Source organism: Mytilus edulis, chromosome 7 (assembly GCF_963676685.1).
Source record: "Mytilus edulis chromosome 7, xbMytEdul2.2, whole genome shotgun sequence".
NCBI lineage: Eukaryota > Metazoa > Mollusca > Bivalvia > Mytilida > Mytilidae > Mytilus > Mytilus edulis.
Window position 1 is genome coordinate 45713193 of NC_092350.1, and position 17261 is coordinate 45730453.

Consider the following 17261-nt stretch of genomic DNA (forward strand, 5'->3'; position numbering starts at 1 on the left):
CCTATTTGATATGCAGTTGTATAAGTATTGGCTCATCTCAATTCCATGGAGATTATTTGGCCCTGCCCCCTCAGTTATGGTCTATTGGCTTTGAATTTTTAGCTCACCTGCTCCGAAGGGACAAGTGAGCTTATGCCATCACTTGGCGTCCGTCGTCGTCCGTCGTCTGTCGTCTGTCGTCCGTCGTCTGTCGTCTGTCGTCGTAAACTATTTCAAGAATCTTCTCCTCTGAAACTACTGGGCCAAATACTTTCAAACTTTATCTGAATGTTCCTTAGGGTATCTAATTTATAAATTGTATCCGAAGTTTTGATCTATCAACAAACATGGTCGCCATTGCTAAAAATAGAACATAGGGGTCAAATGCAGTTTTTGGCTTATAACTCAAAAACCAAAGCATTTAGAGCAAATCTGACATGGGGTAATATTGTTTATCAGGTCAAGATCTATCTGCCCTGAAATTTTCAGATGAATCAGACAACCCGTTGTTGGGTTGCTGCCCCAGAATTGGTAATTTTAAGGAAATTTTGCTGTTTTTGGTTATTATCTTGAATATTATTATAGATAGAGATAAACTGTAAACAGCAATAATGTTCAGCAAAGTAAGATTTACAAACAAGTCAACATGACGGAAATGGTCAGTTGACCCCTTTAGGAGTTATTGCCCTTTATAGTCAATTTTTAACCATTTTTCGTAAATCTTAGTAATCTTTTACAAAAATCTTCTCCTCTGAAACTACTGGGCAAAATACTTTCAAACTTTAACTGAATGTTCCTTAGGGTATCTTGTTTGTAAATTGTATCCGAAGTTATGATCTATCAACAAACATGGTCGCCATTGCTAAAAATAGAACATAGGGGTCAAATGCAGTTTTTGGCTTATAACTCAAAAACCAAAGCATTTAGAGCAAATCTGACCTGGGGCTATATTGTTTATCAGGTCAAGATCTGTCTGCCCTGAAATTTTCAGATGAATCAGACAACCTGTTGTTGGGTTGCTGCCCCTGAATTGATAATTTTAAGGAAATTTTGCTGTTTTTGGTTATTATCTTGAATATTATTATAGATAGAGATAAACTGTAAACAGCAATAATGTTCAGCAAAGTAAGATTTACAAATAAGTCAAATGACGGAAATGGTCAGTTGACCCCTTTAGGAGTTATTGCCCTTTATAGTCAATTTTTAACCATTTTTCGTAAATCTTAAAAATCTTTTACAAAATTCTTCTCCTCTGAAACTACTGGGCCAAATACTTCCAAACTTTAACTGAATGTTCCTTAGGGTATCTAGTTTGTAAATTGTATCCGAAGTTATGATCTATCAACAAACATGGTCGCCATTGCTAAAAATAGAACATAGGGGTCAAATACAGTTTTTGGCTTATAACTCAAAAACCAAAGCATTTAGAGCAAATCTGACCTGGGGTTATATTGTTTATCAGGTCAAGATCTACAATGTATCTGCCCTGAAATTTTCAGATGATTAAGATAACCTGTTGTTGGGTTGCTGCCCCTGAATTGATAATTTTAAGGAAATTTTGCTGTTTTTGTTTATTATCTTGAATATAATTATAGATAGAAATAAACTGTAAACAGCAATGATGTTCAGCAAAGTAAGATCTTCAATTAAGTCAATTTGACCAAAATTGTCAATTGACCCCTTAAGGAGTTATTGCCCTTTAAGGACTTTTTTCGCAATTTGTTCATCATGTTGACTTACTTTAAAAAATCTTCTCCTTTGAAACTGCTGTATCAATTTCAGCCAAACTTAGGCTAAATGAGTTTCAGAGTATTTAGTATAAATTTTATATTTTATTTCCTTGTATGTCAAGAAACATAGCTACTATGGCTAAAATAGAACATAGGAGAAAATGATTATTTTTTTTGGCTTTTGAAGAAAATAGGACGATCCAAAAAACATTTAAATAAATTGAAAAGCCAAAATAATCATTGATGAGAGATTTAACCAAAAGAATTAAGGTGAGCGATTCAGGCTCTTGAGAGCCTCTTGTTTTTTAAGTTATCATGTATTAGTTTGTGATTAGGTCAGTTCAAGGGATACCATTAGTAGTAGGCCAATGTTAATTGGTATGCAGTTGTATAAGCATTGGCATATCTCATTTACATGAAGATAATTGGCTCCTCCCCCTCAGTCATGGTCTATTGACTTTGAATTTTTTTTAAGTTATCATGTATTAGTTTGTGATTAGGTCAGTTCAAGGGATACCATTAGCAGTTGGCCAATGTTAATTGGCACATCTCATTTCCATGGATAATATTTGACCTAGCTCCTCAGTCACAGTCTAATGACTGTAAAACTTATCTTAGTTTACATGTATTAGTTTGTGTTTAGATCAGTTTAAGATGAACTGCTTATGTCAATTAAGTCAATGATATTAGGTATGCAAAGTTATTGGCATTTGAAAGTATTGTTTCTATGGAGATTATATAGCCCCACACCTTCTTCATGGTTCATTGTCTTTCAATCTTTTACATAGTTAACAAATTAATGTTTGCATTTAGGTTCGGGAACGACTTATAATAAGTCAATGGTATTTGGTATGCAGTTGTATTAGCATTGGCACATTTCATTTTCATGGAGATTGTTTAGCCATGTAACTCAGTCGTGGTTCATTGACTTTGAATATCTGCATAACTTGTGTAAGATGTTTTGCTTTTTTGATTTCAACATTTGCATAATCAAAATTACAAAAAGGCGAGACATATCTCTGTGATAACAGTTTATATTAAATAAAAATTATAGATTTTTGAAAGAAATTGAAACTTCAGATGCCCATTATCTATTATACCTCCCTTATTTTAGATAGTTTTATGTATGCACTTTTAATTATTTTACTCATATTAGATATTTGCCTTCTTGGGTATTTTTTTCATTGAGTACCTGAAAACCAAATAATTTTATCTATATGGCCTGATCTGTTATATTTCAGACTTTGGAGGAATGTAAGTGAGGCTGTGATCACATGTGATATGAAATCCGCAACAGATGAAAAGTTTATACTTGAAGAGCGACAAAGAACTGAAGCTAAGGAACGCAAGGCAAAACTGTTGGAATGGGTACCTGCATTGTTTGAAAGAGACGTACTGACTAGTGATTGGGTCTACAAATTCATTGAGTAAGATATTAGATATACTACATAATTGATATTAAATTCCTGGAATATTTCTTTAATTTAGACTGTGCTTTTATTATACCTAGAATGTTAAGGACATTTTATTGTAGAAAAACTTAATGATAATTGAGAGAAGTTAAAGATAAGATTAAACTGCTCCAGGAAAAAGGGAATGCCAATACTAGTGTTTCAGTGGTGTTGAGCAGCTTTCAGAATCTCAATTTCAATCATAAGTAAAATTTATTGATTTTTCATGATTATTTCTGATTATTTCCATGTAAATTTGTAGACAGTTCCGGGTATTTTGGGGGTTCAGTAAGTGATGAGGATCTCGTCTTTGCAATGGTTCAGATTTTTTTCACTTTGAACATTACAGTAAGAGGGAGGTGGAAATGATCTACTGTAAAATCTAACTTCTGCTGAAAAAAATTGAGCAGAATTTATGTAGAATCAGCTATTACCCTCTATTGGTACTTAGAGAGAGGCTAGTTTTTATGCTTTACTTCGACTTCTTTTCTGAACATGAGACATTTGAAATTTATGAAAAAATAATTTCTAGTTTTCTATTGTTTTACATAGTATGAGACCATGGGATGTGAGTAATGACTTGTGGCAGTATGAAGTAGACTATAGAATTCAGACCTGGACTAAACATAGGACCCCAGTCGTTAGAACCTGCAGTATTACCAGTCTAGAGAAACAACCTGATAGTCTGAACTCATCCATTCGGAACACCTCTATTAGGAGGTTAAAAGTCGTAGGGGAAGAAAGCGAAAGTTCAGAATGTCCAGAAGCAGAACTTCTTCAAGATAGCGATTCTTCTGAAAGACTTCCTGGGAATAAAAGTAGGTTAAATTCAACTTATTTGTAACTCATTCAAGGTAAATGGAAAAGAATTGAAATTTTTGTATCAATTGGTATATTGACATAAAAAACAAACAAATTTACAAAATATTGAAAGACCATCACAAATTAAAGGAAAAATACCTGAAAATATCTCAACAATATACATGTTACTTAATTTAATGTTGTCTAATCAAATTCTATTGACATTGCATTGTCACTACATGTTGATCTGGTCTTTGATGGTCTTCAACAAATCCCATCTACCGGTATCATTGTCGGAAGGACAGTAAGACGAGTTTCTGAAGTTAATTTTTGTGTTGCAGCACATTCACCTTTTCCTGTTTGCAGAATTCTAATGAGTTGATTCAGTTTTTTATTCCTCAGTTTTGTCAATATGGAGATGCAACTTTTTTAAAATTATTTAAGTGTGTCCAAGGATTGAATGAACTGTTTCACAAAGAAAAAAAAAACGAAAAAACTTTTATTGGCTCGAAATTTCACTTTCTGAAATACGTGCGATTACAAAAATCTGGTATGTTTAATAACCACAGGTAAGTCAGATGTTGATTTTTTCGAAAGGGAAAGACATATGATGAGCATGAATAGTAGTTGTATGAGGATCAAACATGATTTGGTAAAAAAAATCTACAAAATGAGTGTTGCGTTTTTAAATCCAGTCAGTATATATATGTGGCATTGTTTACCTTAATGGGGATGTTTTACATGGAAAACAAGAATTAACAAATAAACTGAACTCTATAGTCGCCGTCAGCTGAAATTCATAGCGGTTTTCGGTAAAAATAATCTAAACTATCAATCGCGTTCACTTGAGATATAGTTTTTCACATTCCATTCATAAATCGCCAAAAGAAAAAACACTACTGACTTACCTTTTAAGTGATTGCACTGTGATAATCCTGACCTTCACATTTTCCAAGACGATTTTGAATGGTAGAATCCGCCATTGTTTTGACCGGAAGTGTTTCTGTGGAGTTCAATTTCATAAAATTTGCATTAAGCTTGGGAAACCTTATCACATCAATGAAAAGAACATTTCAGGAAACTGCTTAAGTGACGAATGTCATATGTAAACAAATTATCCTCATAAAAACGAAGATGGCGGAATTACAATGGAAAATGTGAAGGTCAGGAATATTACAGTGTGATCACTTAAAAGGTAGGTCAGTAGTGGTTTTTCTTTTTGCGATTTATGAATGGAATGTGAAAAACTATATCTCGAGTGAAGGGGATTGATAGTTTAGATTACTTTTACCGATAACTGCTACGAATTTCAGCTGACGGCGACTATAAGATGAATTCCAAAAAATGGGGAGTCCATAAAAAATACTGTAAATTCAGAAATTATTGCGAGGTTTTTATTATTGTGAATAATGCGATAGACTTGTAAACGCAATAATTAAACTCACATTTTGTAATATTTTATCTGAATTAAGCAGGATTTTTCTCAAAATCATAAAAATTAAAATAGCATTTAAGTTTAAAATGACAAAATCGCAGTAATAAATGCATGCAATAATTTGTGAATTTACAGTATTTCCATCAGCTGAAAGAAGGAAAACAAGTGTTACATTTGTGACTTGATATGTCAATTTTTGGAAGAATTTATTCACAGTGAAATGGTCCATTTAATTATTACTTATGGCATGCAACATATATATATATTTATTCCATAATTTCCTTATAGAATAAGGAGAAAGGTAGGATTATGAAAAAAAACTATAAAAATAAATGTGGTGCAATGCTAATGTCACCATCTTGAACTTATTTGGGAAAGAGGCAATCATTGAAAGGTCATCAGTTAGGTTTCAAAAGTGACCAGAACCATGCAGCAAAGTGTAAAAAATCAATATAAATGTAAAATCATAGAATTAGAATTAGAATTAATGGTAATATTTATGTTTTTTTTAGATCGTAGAGTTCAGCGTTCATGTTCCAGTAACAGAAACAGACTGACAGAAGAGACCATAGTTAGACAGCTACAACCTCTGGTGGAAATTCAGAAAGAATTAAGTGATAATATAAAAAGATTAAACTTAAAGATCTCAAACTTGTCCCTAAATCAACCAGAAAATAACGTCATGTTTAATGTTGGTTCCCATTGGATAATCCTGGCTGTGGTCTTAACATTTCAAGTGTTTTTGCAATGGTTTTTCAGGTGAATTATTTGTTTTAACTACAAATATCAATATCTGTTAATGCACCGTGCACCAATCTATTGGCTCTGTATGTTTGATAATCATTGTAAAAACATGTTTGGTAAGTTTTTCTTGTATTTGGGACCAAATTATCTGTATTTTGTTCTAGCTTATCTATGTCTTTTCTGATCTTTTCATTATTCAGAAACATGCCTTAAGAAACCCTTTGATAATCAGATGTGACTACTGTATAATTGTGACAACATTCAAATTTTGATCTGCAAAATGTAGTACAATTTTACATTATACTGCACATTGTCTAAACGAATATAAAATATCCCTTCTGGTGAATATATAATTTTACAGTTAGTTTTAGTTGACAGAGTACTGTATCAGTATATGAATTTTGCCATTTAAGTGATGTAAATAATCTTTATTCAAGGGCATCAAATACTTGCCTAATGAACTGTATATTTTACGCTTAAGTGCTTCTATGCATTAACTGATTATGCTATTACATTTACTGGGACCAATGCTATATAGAAAACGGTGGGATATGGGTGCTTTGTCTTAAATTAGTGGTTCATACTATAACTAGTCAATTTTTAACTGTCATATGTCGTATATTCTGAACTTTTCCTTGAAGCAGAATAAAGTTCATGTTTTCTAATGTAGAGTAAAGGAACATAATGTAGACTTATTATCTTTCAACTGATCAAATCTATTCTGAGAACTTTAAAAAAAAAAAAATCAAATTGATCAGGCAGAACTGGATTGAAAATTTAGATGTCACCTGAATTAGTGTCTAACTGTAGAAATTCAATGCCATCTTAAATTATTTATTACATGTCTGTATGTCATTGTAAGACTTCCTGAATAGGAATGAAATATTTTCATTGGTGAAATACTTGCCACTGGTCATTAAGCAATCAGAAATCAATAAATCATTGTTTTGCTTTTCACAGACATATGACAATAAACATAGGAAAGGAGTATGTTCGATAAGGTCCTAAAATGGCCCCCTTTTTTAGCGTAAATTTCAAATTCGGATTTATTTACTAATATCACGATAAATCATAGCTAATACATTGACTAGATAGGATACAAGCCATTTTATTGAAAATTTCACGTTTCTGCGTTTCATAATGACGTCACAAGTTGTACACATATTGATTTTTCACGAAAAAATCAATGAAAAGGGGTAAATTTCCATAGATTATTGGACAGGAAACATAGAGCGCATACGTCGACAACAAAGATCTTTTAAAATAATGTTTGTGAAGACATTTCACATGTCTTATTTGAATATTAAACTTGTGGACGCCTGCGCTCTATGTTTCCTGGTCCTTTATTTGGTTGAAATCCAGCTGATTTTGTCAAATTTCACAAAAATCTCATATCTTGACCTTTTTTGGGATGTAAAAATCAACGTGTTAGAATTAAACTTTGACAAAAACAGTTCTGTTTAACTTTCTCACATGTCTTTAAGGCAACTTAAAGCATTTATTGTCTTGTAACTATGAACTTTATAATTGGGGCCAAATATGGCCCTTACCGAACTTACTCCTTTTGATAAACATATATAAAAATAGCCCTTTTACAATTAGAGTAGACCTGGTCAGTTGAAAGAAGGTTTTCTTAAATAATCATTATATTATTGCAACTTGAATCTTACAAGTTATTAATGGCAAGACTAGAGTTCTTGGAATGTATTCTGTCAAAATTTCAAAATTTAATCATGAATCAAAAACCTTAATCCTAAGCTTCGCTACTCTTTAAGGGTGCTTTTATTTATGCATTTAGTTAAGCCTTAATTATTTATACTTCATCTCCTTAGTTTATAGATATGTTCAATTTCATAAAATTTATGGATGAAAGTTTTACAGTAAATGCTCTAAGTAATGTTAATGTTTTGAAATATTATTCAAAATGAAATCTGAATTAAAATTCTGGTAGCCTTTTTTGTATTGTTACTGGAAGCACCTTGGTAGAATATAAGATTCATGTTATAAACATGTGCAACATTATGGGTATAGATTACTTTTAAATTGGAAAAAAACTTGTATGAAAACTTTTGACCTGCAAGATATTTCCATTTTTGTTTTCTATTATGGCATGTATGGCCTTTATACGCTTTTATGCCACACTATTGCCTTGCTGACTTGTTATGTCATAGCTTGCCTACTGAAATTCTTTATTATATTTTGAATACCTCAAAACAGGCATTCAAAGTAGTGAAAAGGGCATTTATGCACATATAAACTCATCATAGATACAAGGTTTAGAATTTTTTACGCCAGACGTGTATTTCAACCATAGTGTAGTAAAATGTATATTAAAAAACATGTTTGAAATGAATGAGATCCCCCCTTATGATTAAAATCCCCGGTGTAAATATAAAAAGTTGACGGTATGTGAAGTGGATTCTGTGTGCTTTAAATACAGCAACAGTTTCTACTGGTACCCCCTTGTAATCCTCTAAGGTTGACTGTGTTTTATCAATAACCAGTGTTATGATATTATATCAAATAATATTCAGGAATTATTTACTTTTGTTATTTGTCTTCAAGATAATTATTGAATTTCAATATTAAAACTATGTATATATATTTATTTATTATTTGTCCTTTAAATTCTTTATATCTTGTTTTAAAGTGAATGTAAAAATCATTCCTTTATTTGTTGTTTCAGAATTTGAAAAGGACTACTAGAATTTTTTTCATTCTATATTACGTTTTCTCATTGGACTTTGTTAATTTAGTAAACTTAAACCTTATAATGAGATTCATCTGCTCATACTTAAGGTGAAGATTCAGACGTGGGATGCTATCACATTAATTCCCTGTTTTGTACAACAAAAAACATCACTGTCTATCATGAAATGGGGAGGAAATTATTAAAAAAAAAAGGACTGCTAATAAGTTGAAAAATTTCTTGCTGTCACACCCCTTTCCTATTAACCAAATAAACATGATAAATGTCTATGATGATGTTAATGTTATCAAAATCTAGTGTGAATGAATATGTATATTAAGTATAAACAATATTTAGGTTAGAGTAATATATATTATTGTATAGCAATATAATATTTCCAACAGAAAGTAACCAAAAGTTAGCGTGCAATAAATTCTAATATTGCACTAGTGCAATAAATCTTCAAAATTCATGTCGTCATCAATGACAAAATCTTAGTTTAAACCAATTTTTACTTTCAAATATTATATTGCTATACAATAAAAGGGTTATTGCATGAATATTGGGGAATATTGTCCCTCGTAGAACATATATTGCACTGGCAAGCTCATGCAATATAAAATTCTACTCTGGACAATATTCCCCAATATTCATGCAATAACCCTATATTCTTTCTTTTTACTTGAATATAGTTAAAATAATTTGTATGTTTAAATAGAACTGATATTATTACATTGTAGTAAGAATGATTTTTTTTCTTGTATATCTATCTATTTATTTATTTGAATATCAATTGTTTTGTTTCTATATCTTTAGTTTTTCTATATCTATGTATATTATTAAGTAGATCTGCTTGTGTTCACATTACAATGTATTTACAATATTGTGCAATAGTAATATATGTACAAAAATATATGCCGATACTTATTCTCGAAGAGAATTTTGCGAAAGGTTGAAAGAAGAAATTTTTCTTTACATTTGTATTGATATTTAATAAATATGTCAGATCTCTGTTTACACAAAAAGAAGGTCAATTTTAAAGTGCTATAGCGACCTCTGTATGATCATGTATCACTTAATTTATCAAAAACATCATATAATAATTGTATAGACTTGTGTTCAGTTTGTGCAGTTGTTGACTTATGCAGGGTTCCATTAAAACTGATTTCATTTTTGTTGAGCCTACAACATTTTTGTCCGGGGAGCTCTACATTAAGATCCTACATTTCATTGGCAGGGTTGGCATCATCAATAGTTAGGGTAACTTTGTGGTACACAATTTTATCGAACCTTCTTTGAATTGTAGATGGAACTTAAAAATAAAATTTACTTTTGCTGTATGTGCATAAGAAATTTTATGTTAACAAAGCTCATCAGAATTTTAACAGGTTATGTCTGAGTTCAGACCATCAGTACTACAAACTGTACTCCAAAACCTCATCAAGTTACAATTATTGGTGCCCTCACAACCATAGTGCTTTTTTTATTTTATTTCTTATTGATTAATAGTGTGTATACCATTATGTTTGCAATTGGAACAAAACTAAATTGTTGTATTATTCAGTGATGGTTCCATAGAGGTCATAAGAATGAAAGTTGGAGAGAAAACTGCACCTTGGAAAACTTGCCTTTTTGAAAACTACTCTTTTTTCAGGATTACAAAAAACCTTTTGTGGGAGCCAGACACACTTTTCCTCTCATCTTAATCCTACTCTATCATTCGACTTCATGCCACAATCATATGACAAATGTTTACTCAGTGTGATAAAATCTGTCGAGGTATTTTGAACTTTACTTTTAGATTATAACCTGATACATTTGTAAACTAATCTTCAAATTTTATGAGAAGAATTATTTTGTGTTATATATACTTATATAATATACATGATATATGTATGGTTACAAAAATGATGAATTTAAAATATTACATACCATATAATTCTAAATTAGAATGCATATGTTTGTGAGTGTATATATATTAATATAACCTTACACATTGTAAAAATGATATAATATTATTCTATGTGTTGTAATTGTTGGTATTAAAAGTATTTGGGTGGAATATAAAACCACCATAGCTGATGTTATGGATTTTTGTATAAATTATGTGAAAATTGTTGATGTTTTTATAAATAAAATGATAATCTGTTAAATTGAGGGCCAATACGAACAATTCATTTTTTTCATTTTTTTCCCCATCTATTTTAGTACTTTGGTTTTAGATTTAAAATCTCTCTTAATTTCAATCTTGTTGGTATTTTTAAAGAAAGTTGCTGATTTTAATGTATCTTCTAAGTTCTTGAAATAAAATATTTAAATGTAAATAGCTGAACTGTACAAAGATTAATGAATAATTAGATATATATAAATTTATATTTAATTTTTTAGATTTAATTATTTCTAACAAGATCATATTGAAAAAATAGCTATCTAAAAGTAGAATACTAACAGGCTAAAAAACAAACTTGTAAATATTAAAAAATGAGTTAAATGTAATTACTTATTACAACTAAAACCACTTATCTAATAACTTATTTCAAGCAAGTTGTAATTTTATTCAGATTTTTACAACAAGAACTTTAACAACTACTAGCTATGAAAATCCAGATGATTGAGGAAAACTTCCAACAAGCATTTGTGACAAGCTGTTCAAAAGAGTTGTATGAACTTACACCTACAGTTATTTAACTTGTCATTTGTAAATAATTTTATCTTACTTTAAAAACAAAATTAAAATAATTACTTTGTAAAAATTTAAATTGATTAAATTATGTTTTTAACTAATAATGTCACTTACAAGATTCGTACACTTCAGAGTATTGTAGAGTTGCACTCTGTTGATTAATTGATAATGTTCTACACTGCCTTAGTGTCTACAAAGTAGAAGTAGAAGAATAACTTTAAGCATATGAGCTGCATCGGGAAGAAATCGCCCTTATCTAAATAATAATCTGCCATTAGTGATTCATCTGTCTTAGGGTTGAAAAAATCTGAATGCAAATAAACTCATCATAGATACCAGGACTAAATTTTGTATATACGCCAGAAGCGCTTTTCGTCTACAAAAGACTCATCAGTGACGCTCGAATCCAAAAGCCTTTAACTGATTTTTAAATTGAAATGATATAAGAACCCTACTCAACAGACCAAAATTTATTTTTTATATCGTATTTAGATGTTTCAAAACCAATCAAAATCGTATACATGTATATGTGCACTTGCATAAGGTCGATTTCTATCCGACGCAGCTCATATTGAAGTAAAGTCATTTTGAGCTGCTAAATTTTTAAGAAACCCCTTTAGTAAATTAGATAGATGGACCACTTGCAAGTACAGTTATGCACAATAAGTGACCCCTGTTGTTAAAAGCCATCATTTGACTTGATAAAAATCTTAACAGCCTCTCTTATGAAACCATTGAAACAATCCAATATCAAAAACTTTTACACCATTGCCATTTACTCGCTTGCATAATTATTGTATTTATATTTGAGGTTGTTTTTCAAGTAAAAAAACTGTTCTAATAAATATACCTAAAAAAATCAGACCAGACACCAAATCTAAACAAACCGTGTTGTTTTATTTTGGCATAAATTCAAAAAAGACAGCATGCTAATTGAGATTAAGAAGTAATAAAAGTTCAGAGAGGGAGGCCATGAACAATTTTTGTCATAAAAGAAGGTGATTTGTTTGTGGTTGTGACTAAAATAGTCTTGATTGACTATAACAATTTATAGTGCTACAGTACCACTTGTACTAATAGTTAATTGTATAATGTTATAAGTAAAATGCTTATGTATTACAGGTATACATTTATAATATATTATAATCCATTAGATCACCCATCAATAATTGTCATGATATACAAAGCATAATATGTATGATCAACCCCTTTAATTATGAATTCCTTAAAAATATATTTTCAAGTTTTGTGTAGATTTGTTTACAAAAAAATAAATGAAAACTAAGAGAACAACTTTTTTAAAGAAAAATTATTTTTTTCAAAAAAAAATTAAATTTCATAACTAGACTGTCACTCTAAATTGAGATATTATTGGTGATAAATGAGTAGTTTTCTGGGCTCTGGATATAGTTTCTCGTTGACATCTACTTACTTTTATGTAAATTCAAATCAAATAATGCAATTTCAGGAACAGCTACATAAAAAGTTATATTTTATGTGATAATCTTCTCCTTATTACATTTATTGAATCAATAAAACCTTGTAACTAAAGGCAACAGTACTATACCGCTGTTCAAAAGTCGTAAATCGATTTAGAGAAAATAAATCTAGGTATCAAACTAAAAATGTAATGATTTTTGGATGTCCAGAGTTTCCTTTACAAATAAAAAAAACCTACTAAATTGAGCTTTACCAGATGCTGATTATTATGTGTTTTCTGAATAACCTATACGTCTTATTTGTTTTTAAATTATATATGCTGATACACATAATAAATATGGCTCAAACTAACAAAAGCTCCATTGGAGGAATCGTGTTTAGAGACCTCGATCTATATCAGTATTTCTTTATGTTTACTTCATGGTATCTATGGTAACACTCACGTTCACATTACATGTATTTGTTCACGTTCTGCTGTATGGCAGAGCTCATTATTTTATGTTTACTTTATGTTAACTGTTATCTATTAATCTTTATTTATGATGGTGCAATAAATTTATGTACATTTTGTTTGCGTTCTTTTTATACCATAGAGTGGAGGCATATTGATGTCCGGTCTGTTTTTGCCCTTCTATCATCTACTGGTCTGTCTGAAGGTATTCAAAGAAGTAGAATGTGAGACAGGATTTACAATCTGGTGGCAGCAGTGATGGTGTAAACTATTTGCATAAAGCTTCATATGTTAGAAGATGGAAGACCTGGATGCTTCATACCTTGAATGTAAATACCTGATATTCCAAAGTTTCCCTCTGAAATATGTCCATTGTCCAAGACCTCATTTTTTATGATTCATTGACTGCTTAAAACAATAGTGCACACACTGATCTGTCTCGCCTCTTTTACTTATCATTGATATTACCGGTATGTTGATGGTCCTAATTATAAAGTTGTACTACAACTATCACATAAACTTGATAGAAAAATTGAAGTCAAGGTCAGATAAACTAAACTGGAAAGACATGTACACATTACAATCTTTCCATTAAATGTGGTTGACCTATTGCACATTTAAGAAACATTCTTAACCAGGATAACTTGACATTGACCAATCAACCATGAAAGTGAGGACAAGTTCAGATGAACTGTACCAGACAGACACCTACTCCTTATGATCATTACATGCTTTAAATACAGTTGACCTGTTGCATATAGTATCTAAGAAATAAACTAAACCAGAGATTGACCAATGAACAATGAAAATATGGTCATGGTCAGATGATAATTGCCACAGAGATATACACTTTAAAAATATTATGCCATGCACCAAATATAGTTGACCTATTGCTTATAGTTTTAGAAAAACAGAGCATAAAACAAAAACTTAATATTTTGAACTGTAGAATAAGGTCAAGCTCAAATAAAACATGCCAGACTGACATTTACATTGTAAAATATTTTCATATTCCAAATACAGTTGACCAGTCACCTATTGCATACAGCATTAGAAAAAACAAACAAACACACAGAATCTTAACTTTAACCACTGAACCATGAAAATGAGGTCAAGTTCAAATAACACCTCCCAGTTGGACATGTACACCTTATAATCATGCTATGCACCAAAAATAGTAGACCTATTGTTTTAAGTATCTTTGAGATATGGCTTTGACCACGAAAACTTATCTGTGCTCACTGATTTATGAAATGAGGTCGGGGTCAAGCGAAAACTGACTGGGGTAAAGCTGATGACCGTAACTGCATTCACAGTCATCCCAAGATGTCAGATGAAAATTTAGGTCAGTATCTGTATTGTCTGTTAAAGTGTTTCTATATCATTTTCTTTACAAAGCATACATTGGTACGATGTAAATTTATAACATATTCACACGATTTGAAAAATTCGCTAAGATGACCGTAAATCATGATCGAGATAACCGTAACAGGATCAGTGATTCATAACAAGGGTAACCATAATTGGTTAAAAGATTACCATAATTTTAGTTAATTAAATTCACAGATATGAAAAAGTTGATTTGTTGCAAAATTTTAATTTTAATAGTAGTCTTTTTATTTCAATAATAACATAGAACCTTATACAACATAAAAAGTATTTAATTATTCTTTAATAACCATAAAAACTATGCATTCTGAATATATAAGATACTTCAATATTAAACATAATTACCCCATATTAAACAACAATACACACAGGTGATTTCAATCAAAATGATTCAACAAATATTAATTTTTTTTTTTATTATACGCCCGGGACGGGACGTATTATGGTATACCTTTGTCCGTCCGTCTGTCCGTCCGTCCGTCCGTCCGTCCGTCTGTCCGTCCGTCGTCCACACTTCGGACAATAACTCAAAAACACCTTCATCAATTTCCATGAAACTTAAGTGAATTGTTTATATCTATTGGCGTAAGCTCCCTTTCGTTTTTTTTTAATATCAGATTTTAAGTTTTTGATTTATGGGGCTTTATTCATAAAAAAAGGGGGAATTTTCAACACTTCGGACAATAACTCAAAAAGGCTTTCACCAATGTCCATGAAACTTTGGTGAATTGTTTATATCTATTGACGTAAGCTCCCTTTCGTTTTTTTTTAATTTCAGATTTTAAGTTTTGGATTTATGGGGCTTTATTCATAAAAAAGGGGGGATTTTCAACACTTCGGACAATAACTCAAAAAGGCTTTCACCAATGTCCATGAAACTTTGGTGAATTGTTTATATCTATTGATGTAAGCTCCCTTTCGTTTTTTTTTAATTTCAGATTTTAAGTTTTGGATTTATGGGGCTTTATACATAAATAAAGGGGGATTTTTAACACTTCGGACAATTACTCAAAAAGGCTTTCACCAATGTCCATGAAACTTTGGTGAATTGTTTATATCTATTGATGTAAGCTCCCTTTCAATTTTTATAAATTTCAGATTTTAAGTTTTGGATTTATTGGGCTTTATTCATAAAAAAAGGGTGATTTTTATCACTTAGGACAATAACCCAAAAAGGCTTTCACCAATGTCCATGAAACTTTGGTGAATTGTTTATATCTATTGATGTAAGCTCCCTTTCAATTTTTATAAATTTCAGATTTAAAGTTTTGGATTTATGGGGCTTTATTCATAAAAAAAGGGTGATTTTTAACACTTCGGACAATAACTCAAAAACGCTTTCACCAATGTCCATGAAACTTTGGTAAATTGTTTATATCTATTAATGTAAGCTCCCTTTCAATTTTTATAAATTTCAGATTTTACATTTCCGTGTTATGAATTTTTATGCTTAAAAAAGGGGAGATTTTTCCAATTTTGGGACTATAACTAACACTTTCACAAAATTTTATGTATGGATGAAAAATTAAGAAAACAAACTTAGTTAAATTTGAGGTAGCCTTAATAGTGCCAATTTTTTTGTGCATTTTTATTTATTATTTGTATTTGACAGGGCTCACACTATTTCTAGTTGATCTTATAAATTCATTTAAAGCATAAAAGACAGGTTAAAAGAGCAACGGGCGTATCATGCGCCTAAGCGCAGCCCTTTATTGAACTACATGTACTTTCATTTATGAATTTCAAGTTGGATTAGATGAAATATAATTAGTCTTTATTGCTTTTTGGAAATCAACATACATTTGTATTAGATTTCTTATAACAGTTAAAGATATATATCGTCGCTGGGCTTCTAAAATGTTGTAAATTACAAATTTTTCAAGAATTTTTTTTCTCACAAACAGGCTTTGAAAATTTTGGCAAAATGCATGCTTCCAAAATGTCGTATGTGACTTGTTTATTTTTGTAAATAGCAGTGAAATAAAAACTTTGACATTTCTGGATTATCAAAGAACTAAAATTATTTTCACAGAAATAAAGAAATGTACAATTATTTTTTCCCCAAAGCCATTCTACAACGATTTTCAAGTTTTCATACAACATTTTGGAAGCAAACTTTATAAACAACTGACATTGGCAATTTTGTAATATGTCTTATTTCACATATTTTGATTGGTCTAACTGTATGCTATTTTGTAATACCAAAGATTTTCTCCCGCCCAGACCATTGGTGTCAAAAAGTATTTTTAGCCAAAACAGTCATATACGACATTTTAGAAGCCCAGCGACGATATACCTTTTAAACCAATGATTACTGCAAGGTATGTTTTGTGTAGATAAAGAAAGGCAAAATTGGTACTGGTGTTCAAAAGTCATAAACCTATAGAGAGAAAACAAGAGGTTACAAGTTAAAACTGAGGGAAACACATCAACTATAAGAGAAAAAATAATAACAACAGAAACACTGAA

At 30.7% G+C, this 17261-nt stretch overlaps 1 protein-coding gene across 3 annotated transcripts in view; it reads left to right on the forward strand.

Moving 5' to 3' along the window:
• Nucleotides 1–13520, forward strand: part of LOC139481590 (oxysterol-binding protein-related protein 8-like) — a 52164-nt gene extending 38644 nt beyond the window's left edge. For all 3 annotated transcript variants that reach the window (XM_071265023.1, XM_071265025.1, XM_071265024.1), the window contains 3 exons: nucleotides 2951–3136; nucleotides 3713–3978; nucleotides 5909–13520. In XM_071265023.1, coding sequence (XP_071121124.1) covers nucleotides 2951–3136; nucleotides 3713–3978; nucleotides 5909–6159 — 703 coding nt within the window. In that variant the 3' untranslated portion in view covers nucleotides 6160–13520. The remainder of the gene's footprint in view (nucleotides 1–2950; nucleotides 3137–3712; nucleotides 3979–5908) is intronic.
• The last annotated feature ends 3741 nt before the right edge of the window (nucleotides 13521–17261 follow it).